The 23,393-nt window shown below is 40.0% G+C and overlaps 1 protein-coding gene across 4 annotated transcripts in view; it reads right to left on the bottom strand.

Moving 5' to 3' along the window:
- Window positions 1-23,393, bottom strand: part of LOC133877560 (tRNA ligase 1) — a 65,059-nt gene that overhangs the window by 13,825 nt on the left and 27,841 nt on the right. For all 4 annotated transcript variants that reach the window (XM_062315911.1, XM_062315910.1, XM_062315914.1 and 1 more), the window contains 8 exons: window positions 21,847-21,911; window positions 21,576-21,740; window positions 21,174-21,334; window positions 20,962-20,993; window positions 19,832-19,998; window positions 7,104-7,183; window positions 6,414-6,479; window positions 6,006-6,295 (listed from right to left, as the gene is read on the bottom strand). In XM_062315911.1, coding sequence (XP_062171895.1) covers window positions 6,006-6,295; window positions 6,414-6,479; window positions 7,104-7,183; window positions 19,832-19,998; window positions 20,962-20,993; window positions 21,174-21,334; window positions 21,576-21,740; window positions 21,847-21,911 — 1,026 coding nt within the window. The remainder of the gene's footprint in view (window positions 1-6,005; window positions 6,296-6,413; window positions 6,480-7,103; window positions 7,184-19,831; window positions 19,999-20,961; window positions 20,994-21,173; window positions 21,335-21,575; window positions 21,741-21,846; window positions 21,912-23,393) is intronic.

Below are 23,393 nucleotides of genomic sequence, written 5' to 3' on the forward strand. Positions count from 1 at the left end.
GAGCTATGCAAATTAAGCTCCCTTTTTCCTTTAGACTTTTGGAGCGCAATCATCTTCTCCCGCTGAAAACTCTTGAAGCTGTCATTCATCAATTTTAGACATTAAATCCCAAAAGCCCTTCACATTTCCCCCATAAACTTATTAAAAGTAGAAATAGAATATGGAAAAATTATCCAAAACCCCGAAGTTTTCACCTTTCGCCAAGAACCTGAGTTTATTTTTTTTTTTGCTAGATAAGGACCTAGAATTAATGTCATCTACCAAGTAGGTTTGCTGTCCAACTCTCCATTCAAATTTTAACGGAAGGTCTGCCATGGCTAATTTTACACTTTCAAAACCACTAAAAAGGCACCGCATGTAGAGGCTATCGTGTCAAATTGTCGCATCAATTAAATTATATGAAATTTCCATTGTACCCCTAAAATAATATTAAAAAGACCTGAAAGGGGTGGCCGACCACCCTAAAAATGGCTATTGGAAGTGGCCAAACCACCCCTTCATTGACCTCAAGGCTCAGGGGATGATCGACGATGTAACAACCCACCCCCAACAACACAATATTGTTCGCTTTTGGCTCCTCTGAACCAGATTTTCCAGGAAGTCACCTATCCTGGTACTACTCTCGCATAAGCACGCTTAACTGTGAAATTCTAATAGGTTCATGGCCATCACGGCTTTTTAACACGTTCTAAAGCCGTGATGGGCATGAACCTATCAGAACTTCGCAGTTAAGTGCATTCTAAAGCCGTAATAGGCATGAACCTATCAAAATTCCACAGTTAAGCGTGCTTATGCGAGAGTGATACTAAGATGGGTGACCTATTGAGAAGTCTGGTTTAGGGGAGTCAAAGACAGACAATATTGTGTTATTGAGGGTGAATCATTACAAATGGTATCAGAGCTATTGCCCAACCTGAGATGGAGGGAACGTGCACAAGCCCATGAGGGTCATTAGCGGGCACTCGTTGGGACGCGAAGAATGGGGTGATCCAATGAGGGTCGCCAGCAGGGATGCTGAGTCTCAAGAGGGAGTGATTGTGATGTCCCATATCACATGTGTATGGAAATGAGGATTTACTTATATGTATATTCCCACCCTTCTTGACACAATGCGTTTTAAAGCTGTGATGACCATAAATTTATCATAACTATGTAGTTAAACGTGCTTATGCGAGAGTAGTACCAAGATGGGTGACATCCTGGGAAGTTTGATCAGGGAAGCCAAAAGCGGAAAATATTGTGTTGTTGGAGCTAGGTCATTACAAATGGTATCAGAGTCATTACCCAACCTGAGATGGGGGGAGCGTGCACAAGCCCATGAGGGTCATCGGCGAGCACTCTGTGGGATGCAAAGAATGGGGTGATCCCATGAAGGTCACTAGTCGGGACACTGAGTCCCAAGAGAGTAATTGTGATGTCCCATATTACCTGTGTATGGGAATGAGAATTTACTTATATGTATATTCACACCCTTATTGACACAATGCGTTTTGAAGCTGTGATAACCATAAACCTTTTTTTTTTTTCCTTTTTTTTTTTTTGATAAGTAATTCCAATTTATTCAGAAAAAGCGCAGAGGAGCGCAACCCTTATACACGGGAAGTATACAAGAGAGCCCTAAAAGGGACGAACAAAGAATAATTTTAAAAAATCTACATAAGTAAAAACATTCAAGCTATGATGGGATGCTATCCAAATATATAACGTATTGAGCAACCGCTTCCGTAGCTCCACCATAGATGTCTCTACATCTTCAAAGAGCCGTATATTCCACTCCCGCCAAATACACCACAATAAGCACAAAGGAGCTAACCGCCAAGCTTCTTCAGCACTACCATACCCAATCGCTGCCCCCCCAAACTATTCAACAATTCCAACACCGTGCGTGGCATAACCCACTCTACCCGACATAAAATAAGAATGTAGCTCCAAAGATCCCGGGTGACTTCATAATGAAGTAACAAATGATCAATAGACTCTCCACTCTTCTTACACAAACAACACCACTCAATCACTATAACATTCCTCTTATGCAAGTTATCATGCGTCAATATTTTGCCCAAAGCTACTGACCATACGAAGAAAGCCACCCTAGTTAGAGCCTTAACACGCCAAATATTCTTCCACGGAAAAGAGGGAAATATGGGCCATCTTTCCTAATAAGCTCTTCATAGAAGGATTTCACCTCAAATAAACCATTTTTAGAGGGATTCCACACTAACCTATCACTCTCTCCATGTCGAGCCGAAATGGAGTACAGTCGATCGAAGAAAGAAAGGACCATATCCATCTCCCAATCCTAGATTTGCCACGTAAAAATAACATTCTACTGAATAACACCATTATGAACAATCAAATTATCCACCACCATCGCATCTTTGTTCCTCACAATACTAAAAAGAGTTGGATAGCATTGCTTCAAGGATCTATCCCCACCCCACCAATCATGCCAAAAACTAATATGTGATCCATTCCCCACCTCAAAACGAACAAAATTGCGAAAATTTTCCCACCCCCGCCTATTATGTTTCCACACACCCACTCCAAAAGAACTCGACACCTCTTTCAAGCACCACCCACCCTTTAGACTCTCAAAGTTGGCATCAATCACCGATCGCCATAAAGCCTCTCTCTCCCTATCATATCTCCACAACCACTTACCCAGGAGTGCTCAATTAAACTAGATGAAATTGTGAACTCCCAACCCACCTGCATACTAAGGAGTACAAATCTTGTTCCAATTCACTAGATGAAATTTGGCCTCGTCACCAATGCCACCCAAAAGAAAATCCTTTTGAATTTTATCAATACGATTAGCCCCCCTCACTGGAATAGGAAACAACGACAAGTAACACGTAGGAATATTGGAGAGCATACTATTAATAAGAGTCAACTAGGCACCCTTTGACAAATACATTCGCTTCCATCCCACCAACCTCTTTTCCATTTTCTCAATAACACCATTCCAAATAGAAGTGGACTTGTAAGAGGCACCCAAAGGCAAAACCAAGTAAGTCATAGTTAAAGATGCAACCCGACATCCAAGAAGATTAGCCAACCCTTCGACATCCTCTACTTCACCAATAGGGACAATTTCTGATTTTACCTAAGTTAATTCTCAAATTAGAAGCAGCCTCAAAGCATAAGAAGATACATCTCAGATGTCGAATTTGTTCTTCTTGAGCACCACAAAAAATCAATGTGTCATCAGCAAACAGCAAGTAATTCACAACTAAAGCCTCAGAATCCTTGGAACCCACTGAAAACCCTGTCAAATTACCTTGATCCAATGCGGCAGTCAGCATTCGGCTCAAAGCCTCCATAACCACCACAAACAACAAAGGACAAAGAGAATCTCCTTGTCGCAAACCACGAGAACTACTAAAAAAACCCGACGGGGATCCATTCACAAGAATAGAAAATCTCACCGTAGAAATACAAAAACGTATACAATCCCTCCATTTTTCTCCCAAACCACACCGCTGCAACAAATAAAGTAAGAAGTCCCAATTCACATGATCATATGCCTTCTCCAAATCCAGCTTACACAAGAGTCTTGGGTCCCCCGATCGAATATGACTATCCACACATTCATTAGCAATAAGCACAGCATCCAAGATTTGTCTACCGCCAATAAATGCATTCTGTGTGTTCGAGATAATCTTGCCCAATACTGATTTAAATCTGTTCGCGAGGACCTTGGATATAATCTTGTAAATCCCTCCAATCAAACTAATAGGGTGAAAATCTTTCACATCTATGGCACCAGTCTTCTTTGGAATCAAATAAACAAAAGTAGCATTAAAACTCTTTTTGAGCTTACCTCGAGAATGAAATTCTGCAAAGATAGCCATAATATCATATTTTAAAATATCCCAACACTTCTGAAAGAATGCCATAGTGAAGCTGTCTGGACCCGATGCCTTATCACCGTTCAACTCCCTAATCACATCCCACACCTCCTTCTCAAAATCTCTTTCTAACCAAACACATTCATCCTCATCAATGGATAGAAAAGGTAGACCCTCCACCCTTGGCCGCCAAGAACAATTCTCAAAGTACAAATTGTTGTAAAACTGGACTTGTGCTCCTAAATCTCCGTAGGGTTCTTGAAAATTTCACCATTGATCTTCAAAGAGTTCACTTGATTGAATTTACGATGAGAGTTTGCCACCCTGTGAAAAAAATTTGTATTCTTGTCCCCTTCCTTCAACCACAAAGCTCTAGATTTCTGTCTCCAGTTCAATTCCTCAAAAAGAAGAGTTTTCTCCATCTCTCTCGACATATCAATCTTACGAACCCTTTCGTCCTCCTCTAAGCCACGACATTCTTTAATTACATCCATCTCTCGAATACCCTAAACCATAAACCTATCATAACTACGCAGTTAAATGTGCTTATGCGAGAGTAGTACCAAGATGGGTAACTTCCTGAGAAATTTGGTTCAGGGAAGCCAAAAGCGGACAATATTGTGTTGTTGGAGGTGGATCGTTACAAATGGTATCAGAGCCATTGCTCAACCTGAGATGGGAGGAGCGTGAACAAGCCCATGAGGGTCGTTAACAGGCACTCACTAGGACGCTAAGAATGGGGTGATCCCATGAAGGTCGCCAACGGGAACACTAAGTCCTAAGAGGTAGTGATTGTGATGTCCCACATAACGTGTATGAGAATAAGAATTTGCTTATATGTATATTATCACCCTTCTTCACACAACGCGTTTTAAAGATGTGATGACCATAAACCTATTTAAACTCTACAATTAAGCGTGCTTATGCGAGAGTAGTACTAGGATGGGTGACCTTCTGGGAAATCTGGTTCAAGGAAGCCAAAAGTGGACAATATTGTGTCGTTAGGGTCAGTCGTTACAAATGACCTCCTCAACTATCTGAGGCTAGTTCAAACACCCCCAAAAGGAGCTTTTGATGGTGGTTAGACACCCCAAAACTTGTATTGGGGATGGTCTGACCAACCCCTCAATCCTCCCTCATTTTTTTTTCTCGTTTTTCTTTTTTCTTTTTTCTTTTTTAATAATTTTTGTGTGGTATAATTGAGATTTCACATAACTTACTCATCAAAAAATGGAGACTTCACATAACTTAATTGATGTGGTAGTCTAACATGGTAGCCATTACAGTGGCACCTTTCTGTATGTTTTGACGTGTAAAATAGGCCATCTAGCAGAGTGCCTAATAAAATTTGGATGGTACACCTACTTGGTAGACAGCATCAATTCTAGGTCCTTATTTGGCAAAGAAAAAAAAATCTAGGTTCCTACTTGGCGAAAGGTGAAAACCTAGAGGGATTTGAGTCTTAAATATAATTTTAGAACAAAAATGTGTTACATAAGCTTCAAACATGCAATCATCTAGAGTTCTTATAAGCTTCAATAGTAGGGTTGAAAAAAGGGTGAGAAAGATATTCTTCCTGAGAATATTCATCACCAATAGAAAGCCATACACAAGGCCAATGATGTGATATAATCAAAACGGATAGAAGAAGTTTTGTAAATAGCCATCCAACTCCTAATCAATTTATCAACTTAAGCTCCCTAAGATATGAAGATCCAAACGAAATCTAGAAGCTCACCCACGTAAGCCTCCAGTTTGCAATTTATTTAGAGGGGCAGGGCTATTTTCATTCTTATCTCAGCCATTTAGCTTTTGACTATAATATCCCCAAAGCTCATTTTGGTTTCACACCCAGAATTTGTTCTCTCAATATAAAGCCCTTTCTTGAACAAGAAAGCAAGTCTGAACAAACCTAAGTTGATTCATGTTACATATCAGCCCAACTGTAGTACAGCACACTCCAATGGATTGATAAGATATAAACAACTAATCCTAAATCCAATAAGGCTTCTAAGATCCTCTCTCTCTTCTTCAATAGGTGAACCAAATGATTAAAATCCAAGTATTTTATTTGATGAATGATTAAAATCCAAGTATTAAAGCTTTCATTGAAGAAAATAGCCAAAGCTTTAGGCCAGTTGCAGATATTTTTACCTGGAAAGAATACAATCAGCCCCTCTTTCTTGGGAACAATATCCTTTGCCGAGGGACTCGGGCTTGATGGTGCTAACTCCCACTCCGTCTCAAGATGACCTTCTTCATCCATGCCTCCCTCAACAATGGCCAAGAAATCTTCAGCTATTACCAAGTTACCAGCAGAACCTATCAGAGTCTGATTCTGTGGACTCCGTTTTGCATATTGTTCGAGAAAAGGCTCAGCTTCACTAAGGAATGTTGATTGCGATAGCTGTTTATGTCCATACTTCCTTCGTATAAACACAGCCCTGAACATGGAAGAAAAAGAAAAAAATATTCAATTCAACGAACCACTCAAACCAAATTCTGAAAGAAATTTAAGTTAGAAAAATACTAAGGACTTGTGAAGAATGATTCAAGCACTACCATTCATCAAGCATCTTACTGAGTTCCCTCTGCTTTCCTGTTGAAGTGCCCCACGTTTTCATTTGCCTATAATGTTTAAAAGAAAGAAGGATAAATTGTTAACTAAATTTAAAAAAAAAAAAAAAAAAAAAAAATTACCATTAAAATAAATTTTTGACTTGAGCCTTCTCAAGATAGTAGCCAAATATTTTAGCTTTTCAGAGAAATGTGACCATTACAATAGCCAACAATTTCATCAAAGTGTACCCCATAATATTTTGAAGAATGTAGTAGCACCATTGATGTATTACGTCAAAAGAGTTGTGGGACAACTTGCGATTTAACATAATATCAGAGCAGTAGTTTTAAGCTCGAATTCTGCCTTCTTAACTTATCTCACAATTTGATTAAATATTCTACTTATTGAGCCTCATTTATTAAAAAGAAGGTTGCGCCCATATGTGATGAGAAGGGTTATAATACTAATTTAATAATTGAATTTCCCATTTCTTGCCAACTTAAACTTTTGAAACAACTAGTGATTTAACAAAATATAACACTAAAGTTAGTCTTATATTTCTCCCCGGTCCTTCAATCACCAGAGTATGATAACAGGTAGCCAGTGAAGAAGGTGTCTATTAATCTCATCCATTAAACGTCTCATTTCAGATTTCAAACGCATCTTACAGTAAAACACGCATGGAACCTTACCTCAAGTAATATGCCTTGTAAGCAGCTGGACCTTCTTTAAAAAGAATCGACAAGCCATTGCGTATTAAAAAGGTTCTCAACTGCCAAAAAAACAGAAACATGATGAGCGTACAATTTATTGGCTCATCTCACAAAAATTCAATTCTGGAGAAGCACCAAACAATACCAATCTAAAACTATTAAGGATACTACCTAGGAAATCAACTTCTATTCAAACTCTAGTGTTAAGCTAGATAAGATTCAGTTATATTAGAATTCAAATTCTATGATAAATAGATAAGAGATAAGATAGCTAAGAATTCTAATCCTATTGTATAGGAATGAGATGCAGTCATGTATTGTTATTCAAACTCTCTTGTATCCTCCTATATATATCAATGAGAACTCAATAGATGGGTACGGTTTAATAGCCAAAATATTCCTGTTCTATCAAAAACAAAGAATAAAACTTTTGTAAATGAACAATTTGAACTCAGTGGATCTGGCATCAACTGGGGCTAGATGCTGCCGGTAGTATCTAGTGGGAGTCCTTTTTAGTCAGTATTTGATCCTCCGCTAGCAACATTTCTCCCCCAAAATTATTGCCCGCCCAGAAATTATACTCAGACTTCCCAAGAACATGAGTCAATAAATTAAATAGACTCGGGTCAGATAAGAGTTACAGATTCCTCCCAGCATAAATCTCAAGACTCCAAGGCAGGGAAAGTGTCAATAACATTTCCTTTTATATGAGAAACCTATCTTCTCATGAAACAGACCAACAAAGTATAGAAGTATTTTGAAAAATCGAAATTTAATGCCTTCAGGACTTTGCTATGAAAAGAATATAGATGATAAGTCCTTCACTAGATCCACCAAAACCTCACACAAGGATCTTTATAATTGTATGTTTACCTCCTTGGACCTAAACCCCCTATAACAAAATAAAAGAATTTAAACGATATCACAACTTTTTTTTAATCATAAAAGAAAACGAGCAACCTCTAATATGCATGCATAGGAGAGGACATCCAAGGATTACATTCTAAAGTTGAACAGTTCCAAAATATCCAAAAAGGAAGAATATGAGACTGCCCAAGACAGTTTTCCTTTCATACAATACTGTTAAGAATAAATCTTTCAGCATATTCATTACTTATAAATTACATATTTATACCAATAGTTTTTTTCTTTTTTTATAAGTAATTTCATATCATTAATAAAGCGCAAAAGGACGCAACCCTAGTACACAGGGAATATACAAGAGAACCCCCTAAAAGGTAGAAAGAGAAGAACATAAATTCAAAAAATCTGCAAAAGTAGAAACAATCAAGCTATGATGTGCCGCTATTTATACCAATAGTTAAGAATCAATAATTGTAGTCTTCCACCATAATGAATTAAGCCATCCAAGTTGCAGAGGATGCTAATTTTACAATGTTATGGTCATGAAACCAGAGGAGCTACAATCATGAGAAATCAAAAAGGTCTTCAGATAGGAAAGACCAAAGCAGTGTAGACCAAAGACAAAAAGAGCTTCATAAATACATACTTAGATGAGGAAATGCATAAATTAATGAAGCATAAAGAGGGTAAGAATGTGAAGAATCAAAACAACATGGACCACAGAGTTAGCATGAACACACCTCTATGATAAAGAGGCTTGATTAACAACATAGCAAATAAGGAAGAGGATGAAAAAACAGAAAAAACAGTCGACATGGTGAAAAGCATGGCAGCTGCTTCTACATAAAAAAAAGAGGCTTCATTACACCAAATGAAGAGCATCGAGAAACAGAAAATTGGTCAAAGCGGTGAAAAGCATAGCAGCTGCATCTAAGAAGTGTTATCTGACCCTGAATAATCCAGACTGGTGCAGTGATCTCTTGATTCCACGAAGGGTTGGAGTTGTTACATTAATAATTTCAAAACTATTTAAAATAAAATTCCCCAGAAATATAACTCTTTCCCCCCAACAGCCTTCATATAAAAACTCTCGTGTGGAATTTTACAGAAATTAAAATTTCATGCCCCAGTATAAAAGTTTCCCCCTCAATAGCCATTATATAAAGTTCTTGCAAGGCACAGAAATTAAGAATGACCTTTTCAAATCCATTCATAGCAAATATTTGGCCAATACCTCAAAGTAGGGAAACAACGTTCTTACAATTGAAGTATATAACATAACTGCATCAAAAAAATGGTTAACATGCAAAAGTTTAGGAGATGGTGACAACTTTAAAACTTTAATCAACTGAAGAAAGGCTTAGTCCCAACTAAATCTTGTCAACTACATGAATCTACATGATCAAAAGCCAAATTCTCTGTCAGGCCACAAGCATCCATGATCTTACTACCTCTACCCTACCCAAATCACTTCTAGCATTTTATGCTCCCCTTTTGTTTGAAATTGAATCGGTCACTTGTTTGCACTATTGCACTGTCGCACATTGTTAAACTACATCTCAAGTGGCATCACTTCCATCTTCTTTCATTGCACTCATTTTTCAGTCTTTCTTTTCATCATGGAATTGCTCATTAATTTTCGCATTCTCAACTTGGCAATGCTTATGTCTTGGCAAGTTGCTTCTTAACTGCCCAAGCTTACATCATATAGCAATTATTGGCCTTAAAGCCTTTCCTTTTATAATATATATAGGTAAGATTTGAACCAAAGGTGTACATGACCCAAACCTCACATAACCTCTTCCCTAAATGAGCTGATTCCCAGGGCAATAGCCATCCCAGCCGTCTTATAGAATCTTCTGTGCATCTTTTTAGAATTTTCCAATCAGTAAACCAACATACCCAAAATATTCCATTATTTAAACTGATTTTTGTGGATTTCTCACATTTTCTAATCAGAGTGGGACTTCTAGTGAACTTTGACTAGGAAATCCAAGCAATAAGGCCATGCATAAAGACCACAATAACTGCAAGAGTGGCCTGTCTCCAGCAGTTACACAAATAACCAGTATATAAATCAAAAAAGAATTCCGTAGTTTTTTTTCAAGGAATATAATATATTGAGAAAAGGGTCAATTGCCCCAGTTGAGCCTCTCTCTCTTCTTTCTCATCCCCTCTTTCTCTCCTCCCTAGCAGTGGCGCGTCCAGGCACATCCCACCTAGTTCCAGCACCATCCCACCTTCTTCTTTTTTTTGATAAGTAGAGAATTTTATAAAAAGTGTAAAAGGCGCCCCTAAGCATACCTGAAGTATACAAAGAGGAAACCAAAACAAGAGAGAGGGGGGGAGAGAGAGAGGGAAAACACCTGAAAAACCCAAAAACAAGAGGAAACCCAAAGACCCCTACAAAACCAACCCACAAAACCCAGAGACTAAAACATCACATCAGAGGCCTTCTTGCTTTGCCCTGTCCTGCCATCTTCTAGCGCGACGGCCCTTGGTGAGCCAGGATGTAGCCCTCACTGTCGACTGGGGTGGTTTTTGAGTGTTCATTGCAGTGGGATTTCCGCTGCGATCTTGTTTCTTCGCTGAGCGTGCGTGCGCGAGACGACATTCTTCATTGGGTTGTTGCTCTAGGCTTCGCACTGGGGTGGATTTTGGGTAGATGGACTTCTTTAGAAAGTTTTTTGTTGAATCCAAGGTGTTTGAGTTCTCGATACCTGTAGGAGGATCAATCTTGAGGCTGGTTGAGAGAAGAAAGGGGATTGTTTGGGTTATGATGGTGGAAAAGTACTGCGTTGGGTGGCTAAAGATAGCGGTGGAGAAGATGGCGCGTTTGGCTGAGAATCATGCTTTCACCGAGTCTTCTAGGGATGAGGATAGGGCTTTCTTTGCTCAAATAGGTGCCAATTGAGAAGGGAGATATTTGGAGGTGGTAGAGTATGTCGTGGGTGGCCGTTGTGGTCTTATTTTTGTTCCAGAGGGTCGTGATGGGCAGGGATGGAAGACTTTCGCCGAGGAGTTGGAGAAGGTGGTGGCAGTTCTCAATTCCGTGCCGTAGACCCATTCTCCACCGCCCAGGGATAAGGAGGTGGAGCTACCGTCAAGAGTAAGGCTTCATGCGTTATCGGTGGTATTGGTTGTCATTCGTATGCGGAGGTGGTGCGTACAATGGACTCCATCCCAGCCTCGAAGATACCGGGTTGTGTCCATGGTCTGCTTGTCAAGGCCCTACCAGGTGCTGATTCGTCGGAGATGGGAGGGAAGAGGTCGTTTACTGAGGCTTTGGTTTCAGAGGCAAATCGCAAATCCAACGACAGGTGGCAAGGCTTATCTGAAGCCACCGAAGATGGAGATGAACTCTTCGGCAAAGGCCCATGCACAGAAGTCAAAATCTTCGACTAAGAACCTTTCGAAGGGAGATGCGACAGGTAGAGGTGGGTGTCAAGTATATCGGTGTCGGAAACACCATTTCCGACCGCCGACCATAATTGTCGGTAAAGTCGGGTAATTGTCCAACTTTTTTTTTAAAAACAATATTTTCGAAAATTTCAGATAATTCGGCATATTCAGATGAATCGGTAATTATCGGTCAGGTAAATCAATAATGAAACCATTAATTCAACAAGATTACAACCTAAAATTCCAACAAACCCAACAACCTAACATATTCGGGAAAATGGTTATGGCCAAACTTACAAGCACAAGGCAAAGATTCAGAGAAGGAAACACGTTTAAAGCTTTTCAAGCAAAATGTGGATTTCATTTAGTCCTTCAATAGTGGTGGGAATTGGGCATATAAACTGCGCATCAATGAATTCCGGGCCACTCACAATGGATACAAAAGGTCCTCCAATGTCTCTAGGCCTTCTACGACTGAAATGAAACCATTTAGGCATGGGCGTGAGGCGTGAGCAGCGGGGAGGGACGATCTAGGGTTAGGTTCAGCAGCAAATGATATGGTTTGGGGAAAAAAATTGACTACATAGAGTACTAAAACGACACCGTTTTGGTACTCGGGTCGGGTCAGTAACTGGGGAAAATCTATTTTTCACCGATTATCGACCGACATGAATTTCGAAAAAAAATATTTATTCCGATTTTCGATTTTTGAATTAGATGGTAGGCGGTTTGGTGGTGGTCGGTGGGTTTTCGGTAATCGGATAATTTGCCCACCCCTAGTGACGGGACAAGTTTCTACCTTGGCACGTGGGGTGGGAGGACCTGTTGTCGTAGTGACAGTGCATTCCAGAAGAGTCGGGGCTTTTTTTTTTTCTTTTTTTCCACACATTCAGAAAGACGATGGTGAATTTAAAGAAGGATGCAGCTAGCTGTTTAAAATGGGTGGAAATGGGTTTGACGCATGTACTTCTGGAAGACCTATATGCAAAACCCATTGCTTTTGAGGACCCGCGTGTTAAGAAGCCTTGCATTCAGTCGCGAGCTAGGCCTTTTAAGCTTGGCTTTGTAAGAAGGTGAAGCGGGCTAGGCTTTGTAAAATTCCTGGGGGCCTCACCCCGAGCCTTGCCACCAGTCCGAGTCCGATTCACTCCACCATGGATGGTGTTTCTTAGCCTTCGTTGAAAGTGTTGAGTCAACCTGGGGATGGGTTTGACTCGAAGGTAGGTCTAAATTCGCCGGCTGCTCTGACTGAGGTAGGACAATTTTCGGTAGTAGTTCAGTTCTCGTTGAAGGTGCTTCAGCCCTCGTCACAAAACTTACCTAAGCCCTCGAAGTAGTACTACCGCAAGTGCGAGGCTAATAGGGTTTCAAAGTTGGATGTTGGCCTTCTCGTGGGAGAGGGTTTGCTGGATTTCAGTGCCCTGCTTAGTTTTCTGCCTTTGGTCGGCGGCCAGAGCACATCTTCAGGGGAGGATAATGCCGGGTTTTCTAGGCTATTCTCAGTAGTGGAGCCTTATGGCTCGCAGGAGGTCACATTGGAGGATGGGTCTAGTTTGGTGAGGTTTGATGACACCGGAGGCAATTTGTTGTTCCCGCCGAGGTTGGTGTTACCGTCGGTAGCAATGTGCTTCCCCCAATTTTTGCCAGGTATGCTATCAGTGCCTTTTCAGCATCTTTCTTCTTCTTTGAGTGTCTATCGGTTGGATGGGACAGCGCCGGTTTTGATACGGTGGCTTCCCCTCGTCAAGGTTGATGTTGCCTTTCACGTCTATGGTTAAGTTTGCTTTCTCTCCTCTAACCAAGTTTTCTGAGTTGGGTAAGTCTTCAAAGCAGCTGATGGTGGCCCTTGATCAGCATGGGGCTCAGCACGAACAGGAGTCCGTGATTGTGCAACATGCGATGGTGATTGGCCCTTTGTTGGGGATTTCTTATGGAGGTCATGGGAATTCGTAACTAGATCTCTTGACAACCCTTGATATGGAACATTCTCAAGAGGTCCCGGCTACTCCTCCTAAACATGGTACAAAAAGGCAGAAGAGAAGTCAAAAACTTGGAATGTTCCATTAATTTGAATAGAGGTCAAAAACTTCGAATGTTCCATTAATTTTGAAAGCTCTAGCGGCGGCAAAGGCAAGACGGCTCTAGCATTATGAGGTTTGGCTTGTGTTGTTAGGCGGGTCTGCTTGTAGTTTTTGGTGGGTTTTAAGGGTGAGGGTGGGGGTTGTTGTTTTGGGCTTTTGTGGGCCGTTGTTTCCATTTTGTTTTCTTTTTTTGGTGTTTCTTTTGTATACTTCATATGTCCTTAAAGACGCCTCACGCTTTTAATATAATATGACATTATTTATCAAAATAAAATAAATCAAAAAAGATACAGTTATCAAGATACGATTATGTCAATAAAGAACCACGAAAACTTATTTAAAAAACTAAAAATCTTCCTAGATATTAACACTTGGAGATCTTGCACAAACACTAGTTCCGTTTTTGTTTTTTAATGAATTTGCCACTTATCCCAGAGAACTTCCCCCCCCCTAAAAAAAAAAGTGATCGTAGATGTGGCGGGAAGCACATCATTTGTCTTTGGCTTTTTTATTTTTTATTTTTTAATAAGTAATCGAGATGTATATAAAAAGTGTAAGGTTACCCCAAGTACACATGGAGTATACAAGATAAAACAACTTGCTAGAAGGAGAACAAAAAAACGAAATCATGAAAATTAAGCTCAAAAGGAGATACAAAAGCCGTTGTTCAAAGACAGAGAGTTTAGAAGAATAAATATATAAGTACCTCAAACGTCTTCTCGCGGACCTCACAAGTCCTATCATTCATTTCCTTACAAATGCACCACAAGACGCAAATAGGCAACATATTCCACACAGCAGCACTCAGGGTGTTACCAGCAGTCCATCAACAAGCAAGTAAATCAGCAACTCGTCTATGCATAAACCAAGATAACCCAAAGAGGTTGAAATAGCACTCTATAAGACAAGCAATCTCACAATGAAGAAGAAGATGGTCAACAGACTACCATTCTTCTTACACATACAACACTTGTCGACCACAATGGCATGCCGCTTCCTAAAATTGTCCATGGTAAGGATCTTTCCTAGAGCCCCCGACCAAACAAAAAAAAGCTAACTTCGAGGAAGCCTTAGTCCGCCAAATACTCTTCCAAGCGAAATGAGAACCTTCATTACAACCCAGGATACTGTAGAATGATCTAACATTGAACAACCATCTTTTGAAAGAAGCCCACCAAACTTTATCTTCACCTTCCCATCTCACTCTAACTGAATTCAACAAACTATAGAACGAGATGAAGATATCCACCTCCAATCATAAGCTGCTCTAGCAAAGCTTATGTTCCACTTATTGGAGCCACCAAGAATTTCAAAGTGAGCCGTTGCAAAAGCATCCTTCGCGCAAGCAATACCATATAACACACCGGAAGGCCTTCCTTTAGGGCCTTGTCGCCACACCACAAATTATGCCAAAAATCGACATTGGAACAATCTCTCACCTCAAATTTGGTATGACTTGAGAACTTCCCCCAACCCCTCCTAATATTCTTCCATAACCCCAGCCCAAGGGACCCACGAGGCTCATTAGAACACCACACACCGCATGAACTACCAAATTTGAAGTCCACCACAACTCTTCACCAAGCCTCTCTTTCATTCCCATAACGCCAAAGCCATTTACTTGAGAGAGCTCGGTTGAACAATAACAATTTTCAAACCCCAAACACCCCTCAATGATTGAATAGCAAACCTTAGATGAACTTATCCGATAAAATTTGAATTCTTCGCCAAGCCCACTCACAAGTAATCTCGATGGATCTTCTGAATACGATTTGCAATACTCACAGGGAGAGGGAATAGAGACATGTAGTACGTGGGTAAGTTGGAAAGTGTCCTCTTAATAAAGGTAACCCTACCACCTTTTGATAAATAAATTCGTTTCCAACTAGCCAACCGACACTCTATCTTTTCAATAACGCCGTCCCAAATAAACTTGGCCTTTAGGAGCCCCCAATAGAAAACCAAAATACTTCAAAGGTAAATAAACCCCACAACACAATATACTTGCCAGTCCCTCCACATTTATCCATGTTGCCGACAAGGACCAATTCCGACTTAGCCAAATTGATCTTTAAACCCAAAATAGTTTAAAAAAAGCCGATGGAAGTGTCTTTCACCAAAACTGAAAAACACACTAAGGAGATACAATGAGATATCCAATACATCTTTCCCAAAACCCGCACCTCCCCGGCATGCACAACAGGAAGTCCCAGTTAAAATGATTATAGGCTTTTTCTAGGTCCATATTCCAGACTACACCAGTCTCCGTAGATTTTAATCTACTATCAAGACATTTAGAGGCAATAAGAACAGGATCTAGGATCAGCCTCCACCGGATGAAGGCTTTCTGCATCTTATAAATAAACTTCTCCAACACCATCTTAAGCCCATTAGCAAGAATCTTCCTATTAGGGGTTCTCTTGTATACTTCATGTGTACTAGTGTTACACCCCTCTGTGCTTTATTAATGATATGAAATTACTTATCAAAATGAATCTTAGCAATAATTTTGTAAATACCACTCACTAGGCTAATCGGGTGAAACTCCTTTGGGTCAATTGGCCCTTGAATCTTTGGAATGAGGGCAATGAACGTGCCATTAAAGTTCCTTTCAAACTTACCTCTAGCATGGAAATCATGAAAGACCTTCATAATGTCTTCTTTAAGGACACTCCAACAAGCTTGGAAAAAAGCCATAGAGAACCCGTCCGGGCCCAGCGCCTTGTCCCCATTCAAACCTTTCACAACCTCCAACACCTCCCCTTCTTCAAACTCTCTCTCTCTCTCCAACTAATTAGCCTTAGCCTCATCAATAGAGTCAAAAGAGAGGTAGTCCAACACAGGCCACAAATTAAATTGCTCGGTATACAACTTCATATAGAATTGGACAATGTACTCACTAATTTTTAGTTGGTTAGTAGACAAAGCCCCATCAATCAATAAGGAGTAACTCGAGTTCTTTCTTCTGTTAGAGTTGACCACTTTATGAAAAAACTTTGTGCACTTGACACCCTCCCTCAACCACAAAGCCTTAGATTTTTGCCTCCAACTCAACTCCTGTAAGAGAGTGGATCTCTCTAATTCGCTCACTACTTCTTCCTTCTTCAATTTCTCCTCTTCACCTCAAACCCTCTCTTCTGCAATGATATCAAAAGCTAAAAGCTCCTCCAAACGTAACTTTTTCTTCCTCCCTACATTTACCAAACACCTCATTCCATCTCCTTAAATCCACTTTCAATGCCTTGAGCTTGCTCATCACAATGAAGTTTGGAGATCCTTGGAAGTGATAAGAGTCTCACCATTGTTTCACCCTATCCACAAAACCCTTAGACTTGAGCCACATATTCTCAAATTTAAAGTATCGACTACCCCAATGAAAGTCCCCGCAGTCAAGGAGGATCGAAAAATGATCCGAGCAAAGTCTAGGAAGCCTTCTCTAGGTTACACCTAGAAATTGAGCTTCCTAAATAGGAGAAACTAGAAATTTGTTAATCCTGGACCAAGAGGCAAGTTCCACTAACTCAGCATATCAACCAGCTCATCCCAAAGAAGCCTTCTATCCCTCCATCTGAATTAGGGCCATAGACCCCCGCAAAAGCCCACGTAAGATGATCATCAACGTTTTGAAAGGTAACAACCAAGGTGAACTCCCCCACACACTCATCAACCTTTTCCACTACCCTTCTATCCCACATAATCAAAACACCACCTAAAGCCCCTCTAGAATCCAAACCACATCAATCCATGTGATGGCAATCCCACAACCTACGCACAATACTACAAGACATAACCTCAAGCTTAGTCTCTTGAATACAAACAATGTCGACCTTCCATTCTCTGAGCAAGTTCCTCACCCTCAGACATTTATCCCCCTCATTCAACCCTCTCACATTCCAAGATAATAATTCAGGCTCCATAAACCACTGATAGCTCCCTTTCTTTCGCTTTACCTCAACTTGAGCTCTCTCCTTTAGGATCATTATTAATGGAGCACTCCAGCACTATTAATTCCCTACTTCCTTTGTTGCCAGCTTAAAGACGACACCTTACGACTACAACTTGCTTCAATAACAGAAAAGATAGCCATAAACTGTTTTTCATAACTGACACATGAAACCCCCACAACACGATGGAATTCATTTACTCTTCTTAGCACCAAATCAAAATATGCTACACCTTGGCAATTGTCTATTCCTGACACAACAGGGGAATAGGAGATTATGGGAGTGCATACCTCAACCCCCCTGCACAGTGTCGGGTCAACCTCAAATAATGGGCCACAACCAAACTCCATTCCAGTCAATGCAAACAGGGCAAATCCCTCCCCCCTATAACCATTAACACCAACCTTCCCCCCACCCCACCCCACCCCACCCCAAACAGCCAGATGAAGAACAAATGACAAAGGGCTCAAAGATCAGTGAAGGAAAACCCTTATTAACTGCAAGAGCCCACTCAAAGGACACAAGTTCTTCCACATTGTCAACATGCTCTATGCAACAACAACCAGTCTGACTGACCACGACAATAAATTGAGACAATGCCACTAGGCACTACGTGAAGCTCACCTGAGGGAGGTTGAGCTACCTTATTGACATCGCCAGAAGAAGCTACTATATGGCTAATCACAACACTAAAGTTGTCACCGTTGGTAAGGTATAAAGTCGACTAAGAGTTACCAAGTGGCCCACCGGGAAGCTCACCTAAGGGAGGTTGAGCAATTGGTTTCAAGACAGCTACCAAGTACTCAACCTTCAATCCCTCATCGCTGGCGATCTCTAGACCAATCTGAGAGCTCACTACCATCTCAGCGCCAACTTCGCCAAGCTTTGGGAAGCTCGCCTTGCTCCCCTCCTTGATGACTGGCAAACGTGGAACACTGCACACGTCCAAACGTTCTGAGACACCCTAAACACAACATCCCAACACTAGATGCCTTTTTCATTTAAGCGACTTCATCTTGGGCTTTAGGGGAAATTTAGCCTGAGCTCTCCCCGAGCCCAAAGGTTCCTTACCCTTATTGACCCGAGTCGCATGGGCCACTAGTGGAGGGTAAGAGGCCAACTTAATGCAAGGCATGGGTGGGCCTTTCTCTACATTGGGCATCGGCTCATGGCCCTCAAAGCCACATTTACATCCATGGATACCTGGGTCCGAGCCCAAATCCAGCCATTTTAAACGGCATCTCACGTCCTGATTGAGACACTGCAACGAATCTTTGAAGGAATAAAAGTCAAAACTTTCACCAAACCAGCCTTGTTATCTCGGGCAAAACCCATCAGCACAGTACCCAAACGCTTCCTTCTCCCCATACGCAACATGTCCCATCAGTGCAGCCATCTTGGGGATCCCCGAGGTGCCCTTCAAGGCAGGGGTCGGAGATTGCAGCACCTCTGCAAACAGTTTCTTCCCCCTCTCCACCGGAAGAGTCAGCTTCTTACCCTCATCCATTGACAAGCGGGTGGCAAAACTCGATTGGAAAAAATTCCCTACTAGGCAGAGCTCTAACGTGAACATCCTCCAACCTTCACCATTTCTCCCTTCCGGCACTAGGATAAGACCGCTCCGCCTAACACCAACAAGTTCCTCCACGACCAAGAACGCCCATACTTGCTAGAGCACCATTGGGCAAGGAGGGCAGGGAAGCCAGCTATTGATCTGCAAAACACCACCTTCTCCTTCTGCAATAATTCCTCTAGGGTGGCTAACAACCAACTACTTTGAGCTCTACCCTAGGAGATGACATGAACAGTACCCCTTTTCGGTTATGTGAACCATGGTGCTTCACAGCGCCAACTCAAAACCTTTGGATTGGATTGAACACCTCCATAATAAACCCATAATCCTGAACAACAGACAAACTCCAATGCCTAATGGTAAAAACTGGTCCTACAAACAGTCAGATGGTTGTGGCAGTTTCCCACCTGAGTAGGTGCCCAGATGCAATTCTCTCTACATATTCCAACATCTGATAATCAGGAACAACCAGCCACAATCTCATGTTCACTCTCTACAGGCTTCTGGTCTCGTCTTTGGCTTATAGAAGAATATTTCTTCCCTTTCCATGATCAATTCCTGGGTTTCATTGTAACCCTAATTGGGGATATGGCAAAAGTGGTAGACAATATGGACCATATTACTAGTGATTACAAATTTGTGTATTGTGTGAATGTAAGCAAACACAAGTGCATAATTATTTAGCTGCATAATGAACTACCATATGCTTTTAAGTATTTACCAAACAAGAGTGGCATTTCCAGATAAGTATACAGAACCATCCTATCACAATTTTACACATTTATTCATTAAACATCTGGAGCATGATTGTATATCCATTGAGATTTGTATAAGAAGAGATACCTTATAAGTAAGAAATTTCAATTTGATCATTAAATTTGCATCTTCATCAGCGAGTCCATCTTTTGCCGATGTGCTACTGCTACTGTGTTCTACGATATTACTGCTTTTACCAATTTCAGTAGCTCTCTCCTTGTTTGCCTTGAATAAATTGATGTCAATAAAAAAACCTGGGTCAATATGAACTATATTAGCAACAGATTTGCACCTCACAGTAGCGGATAGGATACAATAACATTCTATGTATAGTTAAGCGCCATTTATTTAAAAAGATACTTGAACATCATCATACCGTACATTGTCTCAGCAACTTTAAGTAGATACTGATTTATACCTAACCAGCAGATAAGACGCATTCATTCTCTAACTTAGATGGGTCTACCAACACAGGAGCTATATCAGGCCATTATTGCTTAAAATTCTTATTGAAATAATTGAACTCCCAAGATTAACACTAGGGAGAAAAAGATATCGAATATGATCAATAGATGCATTTGACATCCTCATCTGTTTTCATTGCCGGCACTTATCTGAAGCTTTATGGGCACAACTATGATGTTTGTGTTGTCTCAATGAATATGGGTTTGCATAGTCGTGACATATGATGCAATACAAACAGGAAAAACCATACATCAACTGATTAAACAATTTGAAAATCACTGAGTGCTGATTGGCTGTTAAACAAATAGAATGTATGGTACTGATAAAATTTGGATTGCTTACATCCCTTCTAAGTCTTCCATTGTTGTCGAGTACTTCATACCTATCTTTGCTTCCAACTTCACTATACGAAGTCTCAATCCATGATGAGAGTCAAAAGGTCTTATAAACAGCATAAATTTCATTGTTCATCACTTATGTGTGGGTAAAATGTTCAAGATATATTAACATCTATCTAGGTTTTTTCCATAAGATCATTTTTACTTCTATTTTTTCTGAGGAACACATACATTACTGCAGAAAAATGCATTACAACCCCCAAGAGCATGCAAATAATAAGAGGCCCATATGTATCACAACCATTATTAACAAAATAATCTTACTACGGTGTCCGGGACAAGGAGAATTATCAGGTATAAGATTTGGAAATGAAGTAGATTATGATTGTTATGTACAGCGAGAAAGATTCTTACCTCGATATAATGGCCACAATTCTGGCTTGTACCTGGAACACACCAAATATCTATCACTTAACAAATGCATAACATAAAATAATAAGGAATAACCTAAGCCAGTTTTTATTTATCTTTCTGATAATTAATAATTTTATTAGAGAAGTGCTGAAAGGAACCTAAGCCAAGTTTTATACTGAAGAAAAAGGTTCAAGATTAAGTTCAAACAAGACCTCATCTCTTTTTGGTATCGCCGGAAGGCAGAGTCACCGTGGACGTGAATGACCATTTTGTAGAAAAGGTTGTCCCTTGAAATGGAATCAATTTTGTGAAAGTTAGGGTAACATTTAAAGGCAGCAGGGAACCGCTTTTCTCTCATCAAGCGTAACATTTCCTGGTTCAATCGAACAATAGTAATATCAATAAAGGATAAATCAAAAGTCTGAATCACTCAAACAGCATTTATAACAGTAGGTGATTTTAACAAACAAACCATTTTGCAATGAGAAAGGCTATCAGTACTGTCCACAAGCAATCCGAAAACCAACACAATAAGGTAAGAAGCTAAGAAGCTACATTTACTTTAGCTAAGAAAATCAAGCAAAAGAAATCAGTTTGGTGGATTGTAGCAGGACCTGGAGTTTGGTGGTTGAATAATCAGCAGGATGAGATTGTAAAATTTTTGAAACAACAGTTCTATCAGCATCTCTTGAATGGGCCTCACCACCTTCCTTCACAAACCAGTCTGTATAGTTGGGGCAAAAGGAGGTGCCAACACTCTGAAGAAGTGCTTTTATTTGCTGCAGTTGTGTGAATAGAAAAAATAAAAGGCACACTTGATATCGATTCCTAAGTATAAATGCCACAATAGAATACCAAATTTCATATATAGTAGCTCCATGCTACCTGCTTTTCGTCTGACCTATTTGCAGAACAAATTTCTCTAAGGCTTGGTCCCAAATCAAGGCCAGCTGAAACACAAAGCAAATCAGGTATAGTATGATCAATACTCAATTTCTGATTCACCTAGCATTTCCATTGGTCAAGAAAGTAAACTTCTATCTGGAAAAAAGCAATCAGCTATACAATAACTTGAAAGGAATTGCAAAGTGCTAGAAACAGTAGATCTAGAAATGACGTAATTGTTAGAATATTAATTTAAATGATTAAATTCGACTTTTCTATCAATTTTAACTTTGAGAATAACTAATGATTTAATATAATATTACCATCGGTCCTATGTTCAAATCCTGACCCCACAACTCACTCCCAATGTAATTAAATGTAAACATGTTGTACCTCACTTGTTGAAGGGGAACTTAAGCCCATTCGTGAGGAAGAGTGTTAAAATATTAATTTAAATTATTACCATTTTATATCAGCTTAAGCCTTTGAGATAAATTAGTGATTTAAAAGTAATTTATACCTGTAACTATTTTTTGTGGGTTGGGTTGTAGGTGTTTTGGCTTTGTTTGGGTTTCAGGCTTGTGGGAGCTCCCTATGTATACAGCCTGTTTACTTGAGCCGCCTTACACTTTCTATAAAGTTTAACATTACTTATCAAAGAAAAAAAAAAAACTATTTCTAATAAATATGAAAAACAATATGCATTTAATGATATTGCCAAATGAGTGGTCATAAAAACAATTTTTAGGCAAGAGAACAAACATACAACCAGAACTACAAAGAGGGGGTGGGGAGAGGAAAAGAGGTAACATAATGTAAAGACTCCTATCTGCACTAAACGTGGATACAATTCTACAATCTATCAGACACCTGGAATTAGAACTGATATTACACTATATTAGAGACAAATGAAGTGAGCAATTTACTTTTTCTCCCACAAGTTCTGAATCTGGTCTTTCTCCTTGCTCTCCTCCTTCATCTCCTTTACTTTTTTATGAAATCTAAAAAATTTCTCAAATGCATTAACATTTTAGAGAAGGATGTTGAGATTCTACAACATCCTCCTTTGGATCCATTCTTTAGATCCAATTACAAATAAGTTCACTGTTTCGTCAGTTGCTAGTACTCCTCACACCACCTCCGCAATTTTAAAGAAGGCAAGAAGGTTTCTAGAAAGACAGGATGAGAAAACTGATGTTGCACGTAATTCATTATATACAACAGAACTTCAGAGAGTTCCACATAGGATGTGTTACCATCTGTTTCAGATAGATTCTGTTTCTGTTCCTTATATTTTTGGACTAACATATTGGTCCATGAAGCTTAAATTATAATTACACACCATACTTTTATCAGTCTTAACATAACCTATCACTTTGAGGGCAGATGCCATCTCAACTGGGAAAAAAAAAAAGATTAACCAAGTGGATGAGGTTGCCCCTGTAACAATAACTTCGGATAAAGAAAAAAAAAAAATAAGATGTGAGCAATGCATAAGAATGAAAAATAAAACTGGAACCACAGAATTTCCTAGCTAAGGTAACCAA

Source organism: Alnus glutinosa, chromosome 9 (assembly GCF_958979055.1).
Source record: "Alnus glutinosa chromosome 9, dhAlnGlut1.1, whole genome shotgun sequence".
Taxonomy (NCBI): Eukaryota; Viridiplantae; Streptophyta; class Magnoliopsida; order Fagales; family Betulaceae; genus Alnus; species Alnus glutinosa.